The sequence below is a fragment of the Nuphar pumila genome, chromosome 17 (genome assembly GCF_984573655.1).
Source record: "Nuphar pumila chromosome 17, dmNupPumi1.hap1.1, whole genome shotgun sequence".
NCBI classification, from domain to species: Eukaryota; Viridiplantae; Streptophyta; class Magnoliopsida; order Nymphaeales; family Nymphaeaceae; genus Nuphar; species Nuphar pumila.
The window spans coordinates 10,873,856-10,891,211 of NC_143265.1; the positions used below are offsets into that span (position 1 = coordinate 10,873,856).

At 36.8% G+C, this 17,356-nt stretch overlaps 1 protein-coding gene across 1 annotated transcript in view; it reads right to left on the reverse strand.

Moving 5' to 3' along the window:
- Positions 1–12,564: 12,564 nt before the first annotated feature.
- LOC149811618 (serine carboxypeptidase-like 18) overlaps positions 12,565–17,356 on the reverse strand; it is a 39,700-nt gene continuing 34,908 nt past the window's right edge. Inside the window, exons 9-10 of the mRNA XM_089992886.1 lie at positions 12,794–12,839; positions 12,565–12,648 (exon numbers count right to left, since the gene is read on the reverse strand). Of these exons, the coding sequence (XP_089849012.1) occupies positions 12,565–12,648; positions 12,794–12,839 (130 nt within the window). The remainder of the gene's footprint in view (positions 12,649–12,793; positions 12,840–17,356) is intronic.

The window sequence follows — 17,356 nt, forward strand, 5'->3', positions numbered from 1 at the left end:
CCTGCATGCTGATCTTCACATAGTGGTGGTTGTCACGCATGGTCATATAAGAAACGCATGGTCATATAAGAAAGGACCTTCCCTCACAGGAAGAAAAGCTTGTCATTTGGATTTATCATGGAACTGATGTGAGAACTATTATTTTTTGGTATTAAGGCACCCAGAAACGAAGGTATACTATTTGCGATGTAAATGGATCAAAATCAATTTGTATCTGTATATTACTAAATCTAACTTGATCAGATATTGCCTAATTAGATTTGGTTTAGAAGTCAAACTAGAAAACTATAATATTGAACACATGATATTTGATCCAAGTCGGATACTTCTAGGTATGTACCCTTAACACAAGATTCAAATGTATTTTGGATCAGATCCAGATCACTTGATCAGAATACTTTAGGATTCAAATCCTAATTTCTACTGGATTTATGTTTGGTTTCAGATAGAATCTGATCCAATTTTATCTTTACATGTAAAAAAGCTTGTTCTTAAACCTTTTTATGGATACAATACTCCTGTTTGTATTTGGATTCAACCCATCTCATCTTATATCATTCAGATCCATACTTGGATATGGATATATTGCATATATTTTAGATTCAGGTTGGGATTTAATATGATCTGACTTGTATCCTACCCATTTGCACCTCCCGAGAGAGAGAGAGAGAGAGAGAGAGAGAGAGAGAGAGAGAGAGAGAGAGAGAGAGAGAGGAGTGGGGATCTCGATGGATACGGTGGATATAGGGATGGCAGTGTACAGGGGCCGGGGCGGGGGACAAGGTCTCCACTCCCACCCCGTCTCAAAATTTGAACCTCCATCCCCTCCATCCCCGCACCAGGATGGATTTTAACCTCCACCCCGCCTCCATCCCCGTTTCATGTCCTCCATCCCCGGTCCAAACGGGGGCGAGGTGGGGCCCCATTTTCATCGATCTATAGTCATCCCTTGAAGGAGGGGAGGGGAGGGGCGGGGCAGGGCAAGGCGGGCATTGGGACAGGGTGGGAGAAAGCATAAGTCCATCCCCGCACGGGGATAGATTTTAACCTTCATCCCCGCCTCAATCCCCGTTTCATGCCCTTCATCCCTGGTCCAAACGAGGCGAGGCGGGGTGGGGCCCCATTGTCCCCCGTTCCACTGCCATCCCTAGGTGGGCACTTAATGTTCCAAGAATTAGAGTTCTCACCCTTGGGACATGTTTGGTTGCTCCTTTAAGAATGACTCAGAATCACATGGAGTCTCTACCAAATATAAAAAGGTAACTTGTGAGAAACTGAATTTCAATTGCCTTTGCAAATGAGCCACTTTCTAATTTGCGTGAGATTCTGAATCACATGAGACCCCACCAGATTCTAAATCACATTGATTCTGAATCATTCTTTAAAGGATCAACCAAACGTGCCCTAGAGGTGAAAAATCTAAACAGAGAATTTGAGGGATATGAGAATTTTAATTCAATCAAATGCAAACTCACCATGATGTCTGAAGAAAACCCATTTAAAATGCATTGTACAGTTTTTTTTTTTTTATTTTTACTCAAAGCGACCACCCTAGGATCATAGACCTAGTCGCGCTGGCTCTACTTGTCGTACTTATGATTGCTGTCCTTGCAATGTAAAACTCTAAGGGCTTACCCCTCTTCCCCACCACGCTTCATTTTGCGAAGGGGTTACACTTGAAAATGCGTTTTACACATTAATGATATAATTCAAATTTTGTTTTTTGATAAACAAACCTTGTAGATAGCATATTAGGTCTTTTTTGACTGACTGATCATTTGGTTCAAGGGTTTAGGGTTGATGCAGACCAAAGCTTGGGGTATGCCTACCGGTTCTTCTCTCTATCTCTTATGTATATATATGTTAAGATTTGCTATAGTAGTTTGTATGTGCAAACGACCAAGCAAATGGGGTGGAACCCCCTTGTTTGTTATTTTTTTCTCACATCTAACATCATAAATGTGATCGACAAGTTTTGTTTAGTGGGAACTATATTTTGGATCCTTAGCCTGTATAAAGTTTTTTTCCAGTGATCCAAAGATCAACAGCCATGAAGGCATCAGATTTCTCGACTCATAAAAAATATATTTTTTCATTGAAAAAACATGATCCACGAGTCAATTCCTACTAAATTGAGCGTGCTGAACACATCTGTGAGGTTAGATCGTGTCAAAACAGCTGGCATCATGAGATTCTAACTAGATTGCAAGTATACTCGATTGTACTAAATATAAACCTTATATATATGGAGAGAGAGAGAGAGAGAGAGAGAGAGAGAGAGAGAGAGAGAGAGAGAGAGAGAGAGAGATGGGCGTATAAGTGGACACAAGGGTCGGATGAGCATGCTCAGCTTTGTGCAAATAAAGGCCTTTAGGAGTGGTCACAACCGCCGCTAAAGTCCCTTTGGACGGATGCATCCACCCATTCAATGTTTTAAGTTTTCCAGTGTTACTCCGATCCACACACACACATATCCACTAGAATATAAAAGCTAGAGTGCAAACTAAGCATTTTCAATATTTTTCTTTTTGCAAATTTGACCGTGACCGTGACCCTCACCCTGTAGATGTGTTCAACATGGTTCATTTACTAGAAATCAATTGCTAGATCATGTTTTTTCGACAAAAAACATGTTATTTGAATGGTTAAATATTTTAAAAAATTCTAAGATCCAGTTTTAAGCCTTAAAGGATCCTGCTTATACATTGCAATGAGATGATTCAAGATCTTCTAAAACCAAGCATGTAGATCACATTTACATGGTCAGCTTCATCAAAATCCTGATTCTCATTCTAGTGTTCCACACATATATATATATATATATATAGTGACGCGTAGCTGCGCAATCACTAAGAGCGCAATGCCAGTGGGATGACGCTGACATATTTTCACAAAAAGACCTTTACTGGTGAAATACACTACAGGTTCCAGTCCTTTATTGGCGCACACTTTTAGTGCACCAGTAAAGGCCTTTTTTGCAAAAATTGACACTGACGCTCAATGTCATCCTGCTTAGTTGCACACCTAAGGGTTGCACAACTACCCCTTTCTATATTTATATATGCACTAGAATATGAAAACTAGAGTGTAAACATGGCATTTTCAATGTTTTTTTTTTTGCAAATCTGACCTTATGGATGCTTTAAGCATGGTCCATTTGCTAGGAATCGATTGTTGGATCATGCTGTTTTCGATAAATTTTTTTTGAATGGTTGAATATTTATGAAAATATTGAGTCATCATTTTTCAAGACTTAAAAAGTCCTTATGCTTCGCAATCAGATGATGCAAGAGCTGGTCCCCTTTACAACTAAGCATATAGATCACAATCAGATTTAAGAAAAAAAATAAAAAAAAAGCCCATAAAAGTCTATGTTCACACCTGAGTTCTCTTATTTCCAATTCTCATATTGTAATGACCCTATACATATAAAAGTATATAAAATTGATGATTTATGTTTGGTTTTAAAAATCTGATCCAATTGCATCTTTACATGTAAAAAGCTTGTTCTTGAACCTTTTTATGGATACAATATGTTGGAATTTAGCTTAAAACTATCTCTATGTATTTTCTCTATTTTTTTTCTAAATTTGTTGGTAATGGGTTTTCTACAAAAGTTTAGTCCTATACCGAAAGTTGTTAGAACTTTCTTTGTCTCTATATAAAGGGGTGATACCTTAAAGTGTATTAGTTCTGGGGCTTGTGCATCACTTTATTCTTGGATCTTGATATTGACCTCGAGCTTGACCTTGGACCTTCAGTTTGACTTATCTTTTAGTACTTGTGTGAATTTAATCACCAAGTCCAAAACTGACTTGTTTGGACCAAGCTTAATGGTTTTGCATGGGCATTTATGTTTCAAAATGGTCTAGTAGCCACCCTTCATCCTTGACCGTTGACCTTTTGACTCATCCAAGGTCGGTCTTGACCCTTCAAAAGTCATTTTGGACCCTATTTGGGCACCCTCCTTAGCTAGCCATTTGGGCTTTTATGGCTAGCCATTTTGGCCAGCCATGGCCCATTTATAGCTGACCATTTTAGCCTCTTAAAGACTCTTTATGGTCTTTATGGGTAGCCTTAGGCTGGGGCCTATATAAACCCCAAACCTCTCCCATTTTTTCTCATCCTCAGCTCTCTTCTCTCCTCTATCTCTCAAGTGCTCTCTCTCTCTCCCATGAGCTCTACTTTGCTCTCTCTCACTATCCTCTTTGGTTTCAGAGTTGCAGTTCAGATCCAGATTTGATTTCAGTTTGAATCCAATCTTGAGATTCAAATCCAGTTGTAGTTCATATCCAAATTCAGTTGCTATTCAGATTTAGGTCCATATGCTATCCAAATTTAGTTGATGGTATGATCCATTACTATGATCCTGATCTGATTGCTATCCAGATCTAGTTATTGTTTGGATCTCTATCTAGGATCCACATCTAGTTCTTGTTTAGATCCCTATCTAAGATCCAGATCTTATTGAAATTTGGATCTCTATCCAGGATTTAGATTCGATTATTGTTCGGATCTTCATCTAGAATCCAGATCTAGTTGTTGTTCAGATTTCTATCTAGGATCCAGATCTAGTTGTTGTTCTGATTTCTATCTAGGATCCAGATCTAGTTGCTGAACATGACGATATCCAATTGTTGTTCAGATCTCAATCCAGTCGTTATTCGGGTTCTTATTCAGTTGATATTCAGATCTAGATCTAGTTACAATTCATATTCTGATCTAGTTGTAATTCAGATCCATATTCAGTTACAGTTTGAATCCTAATCCAGTTATTGTTTGAATTCAGATCCAACTAGAGTTTTGATCCATACCCATTTATATTCATAATCCATACTCATACCTAGGATCCATACCCAATACGAGCCTAAATCTTCTTATCCTAATCAAAAGGCTGTTCAAGGTGGTTTGTGTTGAGGTTATTGGTCTCACCCAGTGTAGGGCAATAATCGATTTTTTATGAGTAGGCAAAAGCTCAATTGTATCTTGGGAGCATACTTGCACGAATACCCATTGTACCGAGGACTTGATCTTAAGTAGAGCTACTATCGCTTAAAAGATAGCGCGTGCCTCAGAGTGTACCTGGTTCAAGTTCAATTGCCTGACCCACTAAGTAAGGTAAAATTTAAACAATTTTCAAGCGATAGTTCTGCAAAACGGTGATTGTGAAGGTTGAAAACCAAGAGTTTCCCAAGTTGTCTCAGTTGGATGGCACTAATTTCAAACTATGGCAATACATGATGTCATCTTCCTCACGATTGCAAAAATAATGTAGTGCTCATGGAGGACTATCCAGAAGAATGGGAGGACATAACCATTGTTGAAAATGACAGGAGACCAAAGTGAAAGCATGATAACTTTGTGTATCATGGTCAAATACTGAATGCACTCTTCAATATTCAGTTCGACCTCTACTCAGAAGTCAATACTGTAAAGAAGCTGTGGAATGCCCTAGAAAGCAAGTACAAAAGAGAGGATGCAAGAAATCTTAAAGTTTTAGTTAACAAATATATGGATTTCAAATTCTTCAATGTAAAGCCATTGCTACCTCAAGTCTATGAGATGCAGATCTTGGCTAATCAGATTAAGCATGAGGGTATGAACTTTGATAAATTATTTCAAGTAGCTATAATCATTGAAAGATTGCTCCCATCTTTGAAAGATTATCGAAATAAATTAAAATATAAGAATAAAGAGTTTACCTTAGAACAACTTCTTCAACATCTTAAAATCGAGGAAGAAGCTTGATCTTGAGATAAGAAATATAGAGTAAAAGAAGTTCATGCTAAGGTAAATATTATTGAAGGCAAACCAAAGTTAAAACTCAGACTTACAAACAAGAACAAAAAATCCAAGTTCATTTTTAAGAAGAAAACTTATGTTTTCGGCTATACTTCAGAAAAATTGGGTCACTATGAGAGAGAATGCCAACACAGAAAGAAATTTTAAGGCAATAAAACTTGTAAACCTGATGATGACTTGATAGTTGTAGTTAGTGAGATATTTATAATTAATTCAGATAAATGAGATATGTGGATTCTGGATCAATGATTCATTCATTCAATGATAGAAGTATGTTCAAAACATACAAAACTGTAGAGAAATAGCACATTATCTATATGTGTGATAAACATGAAGCTAAGGTTAAAGGAAAAAAGAGTGTAAAACTTTATTTTACCTTCAAAAATGCTTAACCTTACAAAATATGTATTACATACCTACCATTACGAAAAATCTTGTATTTTTCCATTTGCTTATAACTTATGATTTCAAAGTTATATTGGAAATCCGACTTTATTATACTGTCAAAGAACCACAAGTTTGTAGGCAAAGGCTACACCACTAATGGGTTATTTAAGCTCAATCTGATGAATAAAGTTAATTCTTCTTCTATTTATATGCTTGACTCATATGATTAATATCATGCTAAATTATGATATGTTAATTATAAGTCTTTTGAGAAGCATGGATAACTTAGAATTTATTCTTAAATGCAAATCTGAACATATTATAAAATGTGATGTCTAAATTATTAGATTTAATACATAATGATGTATGTGATTTGAAAAATATTCAAACTCATGGGGATACCAATTATTTTATAACTTTTATTGATGATTTCATAAAATATGCTTATGTCTATTTCATAAAATCAAAAGATGAGTCATTTGAAAAATTTAAGATTTTAAAAGCTGAGGTTGAAAGCTTTCATAATTGCAAAATAGTCATGTTATAATTATTTTTCTATATGTGAATGATATGCTAATCATGAGTAATAATGTAAAATACATAAATAATACCAAAAGTCTTCTTTCATCTAAATTTGACATGAAAGACAAGGGTTCAGTTGATGTCATACTTTGTATTAAACTAAATTAGACATACAAATGATTATACATTAACTCAATTTGACTATATTGAGAAAATATAATCATTATGATTGTAAGCCTATTGCTACTTTGATCCTATTGTTAAGCTATCGATTAACACTGGAAGAAATATATTTCAATTGAAGTATGCAAGTATTATTGGCAGTCTCATGTATGCTATGAATGAAATTAAATCAGACATAACTTTCAGCATAAGCGAGTTGAGTCAATATACTAGCAATATAGGACAAGAGCATTGAGATGAAATATATCGTGTCTTGAAGTACTTGAAAGAAACTTTAGAATATAGAATATTCTATGAAAGAGAACCTGTTGTACTTGAAAGGTACAATGATGTAAACTAAAATTCTGATTTCAATGAGTCATTATCTACATGTGGTTGAATATTTACCCTTAGATTTTGAGCAATTACTTAGGGATCCAAGAAGCTAACTGCGATAACCCATTCTATAATGAAAGCAGAGTTGATAGCACTAGAATTAGCTAGTAAGGATGTTGAGTGACTAAATAATGGAGATATCATTAAGAGATAAGCTAGTACCTCTGGTAGCGATGCATTGCAAGAGTCAAACAACTATATATAAAGTAAGAAGTAATATTTATGGTAGAAAATCTAGACATATTAGTTTAAAACAGAATTATGCGAATAGTTTACTCAAACCAAGAGTAATCTAAATTGAATATGTGAAATCTTATCAAAACTTAGCGAATCTATTGATAAAAAAACTTTCTCGAGATATCGTATTTAAGACGTTGAGGAGAATGTCATTAAAGTCTATAAAAGCAATTACCATTGAAGAAAACCCAAACACATGATAAGGGTCAAACCATGTCGAGTAGTTCAATGTGAAGAATAAGTCTCTGATTGGTTGGATTAAGAACTTAATAATTTTTTCATTCTTGATGTCAAGTCCTCAAAACCTGTGTACAGAGGTTGAGCTCAAATTGAACTCTTAATAAGATCCATAGGCCGTATGGCTAGGGTGTTTCAAACAGGTTTACACCCTTGATGAACTTACCTATGTGAGTGTGAATGCGAGAGTTGCCTTTTATAGGACAAAGACTTTGTCTCTAGAGCACTCTTAAAACTGGGATACAACATAAAACCCTTAATGTACAACTTCTATATATTGGTAGACACATTATGATCATCTAAAGTGAAAGCATATCTTACAATGTCTGAAAGGTCAATTAGGATTCTCAATTCAAAACTAACACTATTGAGGTCCTAGACTGACTAAGACTAAGTAACACTAACGTGGGAGTTCAAACCTAAAAGGTACCTTTACTTATGCATTGAATATTTGCGAACAGTCGCTTGAGTCATTATCTATAGTTTTGATGCACGTGAAGGATTGTTGAAATTTGGTTCATATTTTTTCTAAGTTTATGGGTAATGGGTTCTCTACAAAAGTTTAGTCCTATATTTAAAGTTGTAAGAACTTTCATTGTACTTATATAGAAGGGTGGTGCCTCAAAGGGCAAGGTCCTCAAGGGCATTGGATCTTGGGCTTGTGCATCGCTTTATCCTTGAATCTTGACCCTTGACCTTTGACTTGAATCTTGGATCTTGGACCTTGGGTTTGTATTTGGTCTTTATCTTTTTAGTACTTGGGATGGATATAATATCAAAGTCTAAAACCCACTTTGACCAGTCCTTTTTATTGGCTTTGACTTTGCATTAAACTTATTCAGATATTTTTAGATATTATCCATATTGGACCAAGCCCAACAGTTTTGCATGGGCATTTATGGTCCAAAATGGTCCAATAGCTACCCCTTATCTATGACCTATTGACCATTGACCTTTTGACTCGGTTAAGGTCGGTTCTGACTCCTTAGCCAGCTATTTGAGCTTTTATGGTTGGCCATTTTGGCCAGCCATGACCCATTTATAGTTGGTCGTTTTGGCCTCTTGAAGGCCCTTTATGACTGGCCTTGGGTTGAGGCCTATATAAACCCCAACCCTCTCCCATTTCTCTCATCCTCAGATCTCTCCTCTCCTCTCTCTCCCATGAGCTCTACCCTGCTGTCTCTCTCACTATCTTCTTTGGTTTTAGAGTTGCAGTTCAGATCTAGATCTGGTTTCAGTTTAGATCTAATCTTAAGATCCAAATCCAGTTATAGTTTAGATCTAAATTCAGTTGCTATTCAGATCTAGGTTCATCTGCTATCTAAATCTAGTTGATGGTTTCATCCATTACTAAGATCCTGATTCGATTACTATCCAGATCTAATTATTATTCAAATATCTACCCAGGATCCACATTCGGTTCTTGTTTGGATCTCTATCTAGGATCCATATCTGGTTGCAATTTGGATCCCTATTTAGGATTTAGATCCAGTTATTGTTCGGATCTTCATCCAGGATCCGGATGTAGTTGTTCAAATCTCTATTCAGGATACAAATCGAGTTGCTGAACAAACCCATATCTAGTTGTTGTTCAAATCCTGATCCAATCATTATTTGGATTCTAATCCAATTGCTATTTAGATTCAAATCCAGTTATAGTTCAAATTATGATCCAGTTGTTATTCAAATACAAATGTAGTTATAGTTCGGATCCTAATCCAGTTGATGTTTGGATTCATATTCAACTGCAGTTCTGATCTATACTCATTTGTATTCAGAATCCATACCCAAATCAATCTTAGATCTTCCTATCCTAATCAAGAGGCTGTTCAAGGTGGTTAGTGTCGAGGTTATTGGTCTCACCCAATGCAGAGTATTGATCAATTTTTTTGCAAGTAGGCGAAAGCTCGATTGTATCCTGATAGTTGCATAAATACCCATTGCACTGAGGACTTGATCTTAAGCAAAGGAACTTTCACTTGAAAGATAGTGCATGTATACGCGTGCCTCCGAGCATACCTGGTTTAAGCTCAGCTGTCTGACCCACCTATTAAGGTAAAATTTTCAACACAATATTCCTGTTTGTATTTTGATTCAAGACATCTCATCTGATATCATTCAGATCCATACTTGGATCTGCATATATTTTAGATTCTTGATCGAATTTAACATGATCTGACTTGTACCCTACCCATTTGCACCTCTTGAGAGAGAGAGAGAGAGAAGAGGAAGAGAAGAGAGGAGACAAAGAAAGAGGGAGGAGTGGGTATCTCGATGGACATGGTGGGTACTGAACGTTCCAAGAATTAGAGTTCTTAGAGAGGTGCAGAGAATTTGAGGGATATGAGAATTCTAATTCTCTTGAATTCAATCAAATCCAAATACACCATGATGTCTAAAGAAAACCCACTTAAAATGCATTATACATTTTTTTTATTATTTTTACTCGAAAAAACCACCCCAAGATCATAGATCTAGTTGCACTGGCTTTGTTTGTCGTACTTATGGTCATTGTCCTTGCAGCGTAAAACTCTGAGGGCCTACCCCTCTTCCCCAAGGAGTCACCACGCTTTGGCTTGCCCAAAGGTTACACTTGAAAATTCATTTTACACATAGTAATGATATAATTCAAAATTTGTTGTTTGTTAAACAAACCTTGTAGATAACATCCTAGGTCTTTTTTGACCAACCGATCATTTGGTTGAAGGGTTTAGGGTTGAGGCGGACCAAAGCTTGGGGCTAGACTAGCGGTTATTCTCTCTATCTCTCTTATGTATATATATATATATATATATAGGTTAAGATTTACTATAGTTTGTATGTGCAAACAACCTAGCAAATTAGGTTTTTTTCTCACATCTAACACCATAGATGTGATTGACAAGTTTTGTTCAGTGAGAACTAGCTTTTTGATCCTCAGACTCTGACATGTATAAAGGTTTTTTTCGGTGATCCAAAAATCAACTGCTATAAAGGCATCACTTTTTCTTGACTTATAAAAAATATGTTTTTTCATCGAAAAAACATGATCCAAGAGTCAATTCCTACTAAATCAAGCATGATGAACATATCTATAAGCTTAGATTGCATCAAAATAGCTCAAATCGTGAGATTCAAACTAGATTGAGGTATAATCGATTGTACTAAATATAAACCCTATACACACACACACACACACACACACACACACACACACATATATATATATATATATATATATATATATATATATATATATATATATATATATATATATATATATATATATATATATATAGAGAGAGAGAGAGAGAGAGAGAGAGAGAGAGAGAGAGAGAGAGAGAGGCGTATCAATGGACACAGGGATCAGATGAGCGTGAATATTTTTGCACAAGGGCCTTTAGCAATTGCAACTGTCGCTAAAGGCCCTTCAGACGGATGCACGGCATGCGACCGCGCGTCCACCCGTTAGTGTTTTAAGTTATCCAGTGTAACTTCAATCCACACACACACACACACACATATATATATATATATATATATATATATATATATATATATATATATGTATATATATATATATATTCACTAGAATATGAAAGCTAGAGTGCAAACTAAGCATTTTCGATATTTTTTTTTTCAAATCTGACCCTGACCCTGCAGATGTGTTCAACATGGTACATTTGCTAGAAATTGATTGCTGGATCATGATTTTTCAACAAAAGACATGTTATTTGAATGCTTAAATATTTTCAAAATTCTAAGACTAATTTTTAAGCAGGATTCAGGGGTTGATCCTTTAAAACCAAGCATGCAGATCACATTTATATGATCAAATTTAAGGAAAAATTAAAAAGACTCATGAAAATCCCGATTCTCACTCTAGTGTCTCATATATATAAGCACTAAAATAAGAAAAACTAGTGTAAACTTGGCATTTTTTGTTTTTTTTTTCAAATCTGACCATGTAGATGCGTTCAGCACAATCTATTTGCTAGGAATCAATTGTTGGATCATGATTTTCGACATTTTTTTTGAATGGTTGAATATTAATGAAAATATTGAGCCATTAATTTTCAAGCTTTAGAAAGTCCTTATGCTTTGCAATCAGATGATTCAAGAGCTGGTCCTTTCAAAACTAAGCATATAGATCACATATGCACAATCCGATTTAAGAAAAAACAAAACAAAAAAAAGCTCATAAAAGTCTGTTCACACCTGAGTTCTCATATTTCTAATTCTCATATTCTTGTGACCTTATATATATATATATATGATTTTGAAAACCTCCTTAATGGAAAACCCTGCCAAACCTTTCAAATAGATGTTTTATTTAATTTTTTTTTTATTTTTTTCAAAATTCTAACCGTACAGATGTGATCCATATGCTTGTTTTTATAGGAATCAGTTCTTGGAGCATTTGATTCCGATGCATGAATAGGTTTTTATAAATTTTAAAAATCAACCGTGTACAATTTTCATAAATTTTTGAGGCTCTAAATACTATTTTGTCTATCCAAAATTCATGATCCAAGTGTCTATTTCTAGTAAATCAATCATGCTGAACACATCTGTGTGGTTAGAATTTTAAAAACAACAAATTTTTTTTATTTGGTAGGTTTTCATTCACCATAATTAAATTCTTCTCTCTTAAAACAAAAAATAATCCACATAAATTCCAGTCATATTTATTCATTTAGGAGGAACCCACAGTAGTCCTTATGGAGCCTTATCATTGATGAGAGAGAGAGAGAGAGAGAGAGCGAGAGAGAGAGAGAGAGAGAGAGAGAGAGAGAGAGAGAGAGAGAGAGAGAGAGAGAGAGAGAGAGAGAGAGAGAGAGACTAAAGTGGCTGTTGGGTTATCCACCTTTCGAACATGCTATAACATTCCTTAGGTCTGTACTCTGGAGCTGTGTGCCCCCCACCCTGCATGCTCACATTATAACAGAAACAAAGCAACATTTTGATGAGTAACAAATAAAGGTCAAAATAAATTATCAATAAATGAGACAGATTCTATCCACTTATTTGACAAGCAACTGGATCCAAATATGAATAGGAACATGCTTGCCTTGACTGTGGCATATGTAAGATCATGTGCATATTTCCTTGTATACCTGCATATGAGGTTTAAGAAATTAGTAAGCATAGAAATGTCCCCATCGACAGCAACATTTCTAGTGTGAACAGTCTTAAGCGACAAAAGCTATTGACGCACTCGTATTCTTCAAAAGCCAACTTCATAATTTCCTCAAAGTAACGTATTCCTAAGTGTTGGATGTTGAATATAAAAAACATTCAAGCGATGATGATATTTAGAGCATAAAAACGTGTAACAAACGTCCTTTTAAATGATACAAATGACTTTTAAGTATTGTGATTAATCATGACAGTCTAAGCCATAGAGATATGAATAAATTATATAACATTGAACAAAGATATGGTTGGCCCAACCGGTGGCTCGGATAAATCAACCTGGATGACTCATTGTCAATCACATATGCTCCTCTAAACATGTAAGACATGAAACTGACCGCTTCTGCTTGGATATCCTCCCTTGAGCTGATAGTGCTTTCGTCCTCAATTATTAGTGAGAGAATCTTCTTCCTCGTAATATTCTTGCTAACTATTGCGTGAAAATACTCAGTATTCTTATCACCCTCCCTGATCCATTTACATTTGGATTTCTGTCTCCACATTAGTTCCTCCATCTCTTGGAGTGATTAGAGCTCATCTCTAAGGTAAAATTCTCTAGATATACTCCCTTGGTCTTGGCTTTCGATCTGTTGTTGATAGGTGGTGAGCTCTTACTGAATGGATTTAATTCTAGTGGGGATGTGCCCTATATTTCGCTTGGACTATTGTGATAGATTGCGCTTAACCTTCTCTAGTCGGGCATACAACCTGAACATAGCACAACCCTTGACCTGAATACTCCAGCTTCTTTTGATGATCTAATCACATTCTATGAGATTCCTTTGTCTCAATGAGGAAGGCGATGCCAACTCTCAGGCTACGCAAAGTCTTCGTGATCTGATGGCGAGCCCACCTCCACCTCAATCCCCTAATGTTCCAAGCAACGATCTACTTGGATATGAGCTCTGGAGGGAGAACTACCTTGCAAGGGGGTTTGGCTTTCCCCCTTATTCATGTTCTTGCTCTCTTACTCAGCCCATCTGAGATATTCTGAGAATGGCAGACTAGAGGCCTTCATTTTTCCCCACTATTAAGTTTAACAGTCCTGGATGCCACAACATTGCCAATGTCTTTCATTGTTTCTCGCGAGAGGTTGCCTCCCTTTCTTTTGAAGGCAAGGTGAGAAGATTTGACTATAGGTTTATTTTCTTTCTCTGTTCCTCTACATCGAGATAAATTTGAATCAGTCCTTAAGGGCCCGTTATGTCATGGAAAGTGGGTGCTTTCTGCGGAAATGCTTCGACTGGACCCACTGTGACCAAACAAACTAAGGACTTGCTTTCCACGAGGAAAAAGAGTCCAAAATACACGGGATTCCCCTCCTTTTCAGCAGAAAGTGTTCCGGGGGGTGGCCCGATTCTCTTTCCGTAAAAAGGAAAGAGGGGAAGAATGTGCTGGCACCCTCTTTCGTGAGGGAGGGTGTTGTGTGTTCTCCCCCAAGATGTAGGGTTTGCTACAGTGCGTGTTTGGGGTCTGAATGAGCGCCACATATATAAGCACATGGGGTTCATATCCTCATGTGTGTCGGCATTACTTAGCGTCGGAGTTCGGTGCGGTTGCAAAGACTTAAGTACCCTTTCCGGTTATTCTCGTCATGAAACGACAGTTCAAGAAAAGGACAAAAATGTCATCCATCTAGAAAAGGGAGGATGATCTTAACTCTTCAAAAGTCCAAACGTTTTATTTTCGCCCTAAGCAGTAAACTCCTATGTTATCAGCGGATCACCCTTTGACAATACACCATCTACTGTAACAGAAGCTCCCTTTGATGACACACCCTTTACCATCGTTTGCTGTCACTGGAGCACATTTTATCATCATCTGCTACCATCAGAGCACCATTTGTCATCATCTATTGTCGTCAGAGCACCCTTTATCATCGTCTGCTCATGAGAAATAGTAGAATTACCAGAGAAATCGACATTCTGTTTATTGTTCATCATGATACCAGGGTGCAAATGTTGAGCTGAGTAGACAAAGAATAATGATTTATAACAGAAATAATGGTGTCAGCGTCAAACTGAGTAGACAGAGAGCAGTGATTTACAATAAAGATCAAATAAGAGAGTAGCGATTTACAGTATAAATCAGATCAGAGAGTAACGATTTACATTAAAAATCAGATAAAAAAGTAATAATTTACAATAAAAATCAGATCAGAGAGTAACGATTTACAGTATAAATCAGATTAGAGAGTAGCGATTTACAGTATAAATCAGATTAGAGAGTAGCGATTTACAGTAGAGATCAAATTAGAGAGTAACAATTTATAGTAGAAATTAGACGAGAGAGTAACAATTTATAGTAGAAATTAGATTAGAGAGTAGCGATTTATAGTAAAAATCAGATCATAGAGTAGTGATTTACAGTAGAAATCAGATCTGATCTTTGTTGTAAATCGCTACTCTCTGATCTGATTTCTAATGTAAATCGCTACTCTGATTTGATTTCTGTTGTAAATTATTGCTTTCTGATCTGATCTCTACTGTAAATTGTTATTCTCTGATTTGATTTATACTGTAAATAGCTACTATCTGATCTGATCTATATTGTAAATCGCTACTCTCTAATCTAATTTATATTATAAATTGCTATTATTTGATCTGATTTCTACTATAAATTGCTACTCTCTGATCTGATTTCTATTGTAAATTGCTACTATCTGATATTATTTTTACTGTAAATCAATACTTTCTTATCTGATTTATGTTGTAAATCACTGCTCTCTGTCTACTCAGTTCGAAGCTGCCACCATTATCTCTATTGTAAATCGCTATTCTCTGTCTATTCAGTTTAACGCTTGCACCCTGGTATCATGATGAACAATAGTCAGAATGTTGATTTCCTGGTAGTTCAACTATTTTTCATGAGTAGACGATGACAAAGAGTGCTCCAACGGTAATAGACGGCGACAAATGGTGCTCCGACGACAGCAGACGACGACAAAGTGTGCTCCGGTGGTAGCAGACGACGACAAAGGGTGCATCGTCAAAGTGGGCTCCTGTTACAACAGGATGATGTGTTGTCAAAGGGTGATCCGAAATGTTTAGGGCAAAATATTATAAGGAGTGTTAGGAAAAACCGCGAGCAAGAGACAATCAAAAGGAAACAAAGAACAAGAACAATCAAACAAATACAAGAACACAGATTTACGTGGAAAAACCTCTCCTCAAATTCGAGAGAGTAAAAAACCACGGCCGCCCAGAGAGAAATATTATTACTCTTAACAGACAGTTACAAGCGGGAAAAAAAAGCGAGAATATAAACAAGGCAAGGGCGACAACCCTAACCCTAACCAAATCAGGTCGGATCCACTGCAAACCGGCTCCCCCCCTATAAGTCCCAAAAAAAATTCTTCTGGGGGGGGGGGGGGGGGGCATCGGGGGGAGCCCCCGGACCCCCCTTCCTGCAAGGGCAAAAACAGTGAATCAGGCTCCACAACTCATCAAAGAGCTCATGTTACGGAAGAGGAGTTTACTGCTTAGGGCGAAAACATAATGTTTGGACTTTAAAGAGTTAAGATCATAATCTTTTTTCTGGATTGAGGATATTTTTGTCCTTTTCTAGAATCATCATTTCATGGCGAGAATGACAAGAAAGGATACTTAAGTCTTTGCAACCACATCGAACTCCGATGCTAATTGATGTCGACACACATCGGGATATGAGCCCCACGTGCTTATATACGTGGCGCTCATTCGAACCCCAAACACAGAATGTTTGCTACAATGCATCTTTAGGGGGGGAACATATAACCTACTTCGCTTCCATGACAAACAAATATTGCGGTGAGAGTTTGGGTCTTGGGGTGTGATGGAGATCTGAGTTTGGTGAGTAGCCAAAGGAAAAGGGAAAGGGAAAGGGAAAGTATATTGAGTCAGTTTCGTCAGCAGCTCCTATCATTTGAAATAGAATGGGTTCTGTAATATATTCAATCCTAGCCATCCAATCAATAAGCTAAATGGTTCTGCTGGATGGTTAGGATTGAATGTATAATGAAACCCATCTTATTTCAAATGATGGGATCCATGTTTGTCAGGTCAGGCAGGATATGTAGGTCACTTAAAGTACAAATCCCCGGAGGCTGGTCCTGAGAATTGGGTGGTGTTGACAGGTTAAGGGCATTCTGGTTAGTATGGGACAAGTCGCTCGATCCTAAATAGGCAACGGGTTGATTAAGTTTACCACCCTGAATCTCCATTTGATTCTCGTCCGAGCTCCCATGAAAATTCTCAAAATCTTTTCACCTTGTAACTGATTCTATTATATTAAGAAAACCCCCTCTCCATGAATGGGGAAGATAGATTATTGATCCCTAAAACTCAAAAGGGCACTTGGTTGGGATGCCACTTGGGTTCAGTCAACGAGTTGGCTGGTTCAAACTGGTGAGTTTGCCAACATCGGCTAGTCATTATGGGTTAATATTTGGTCATGGTGC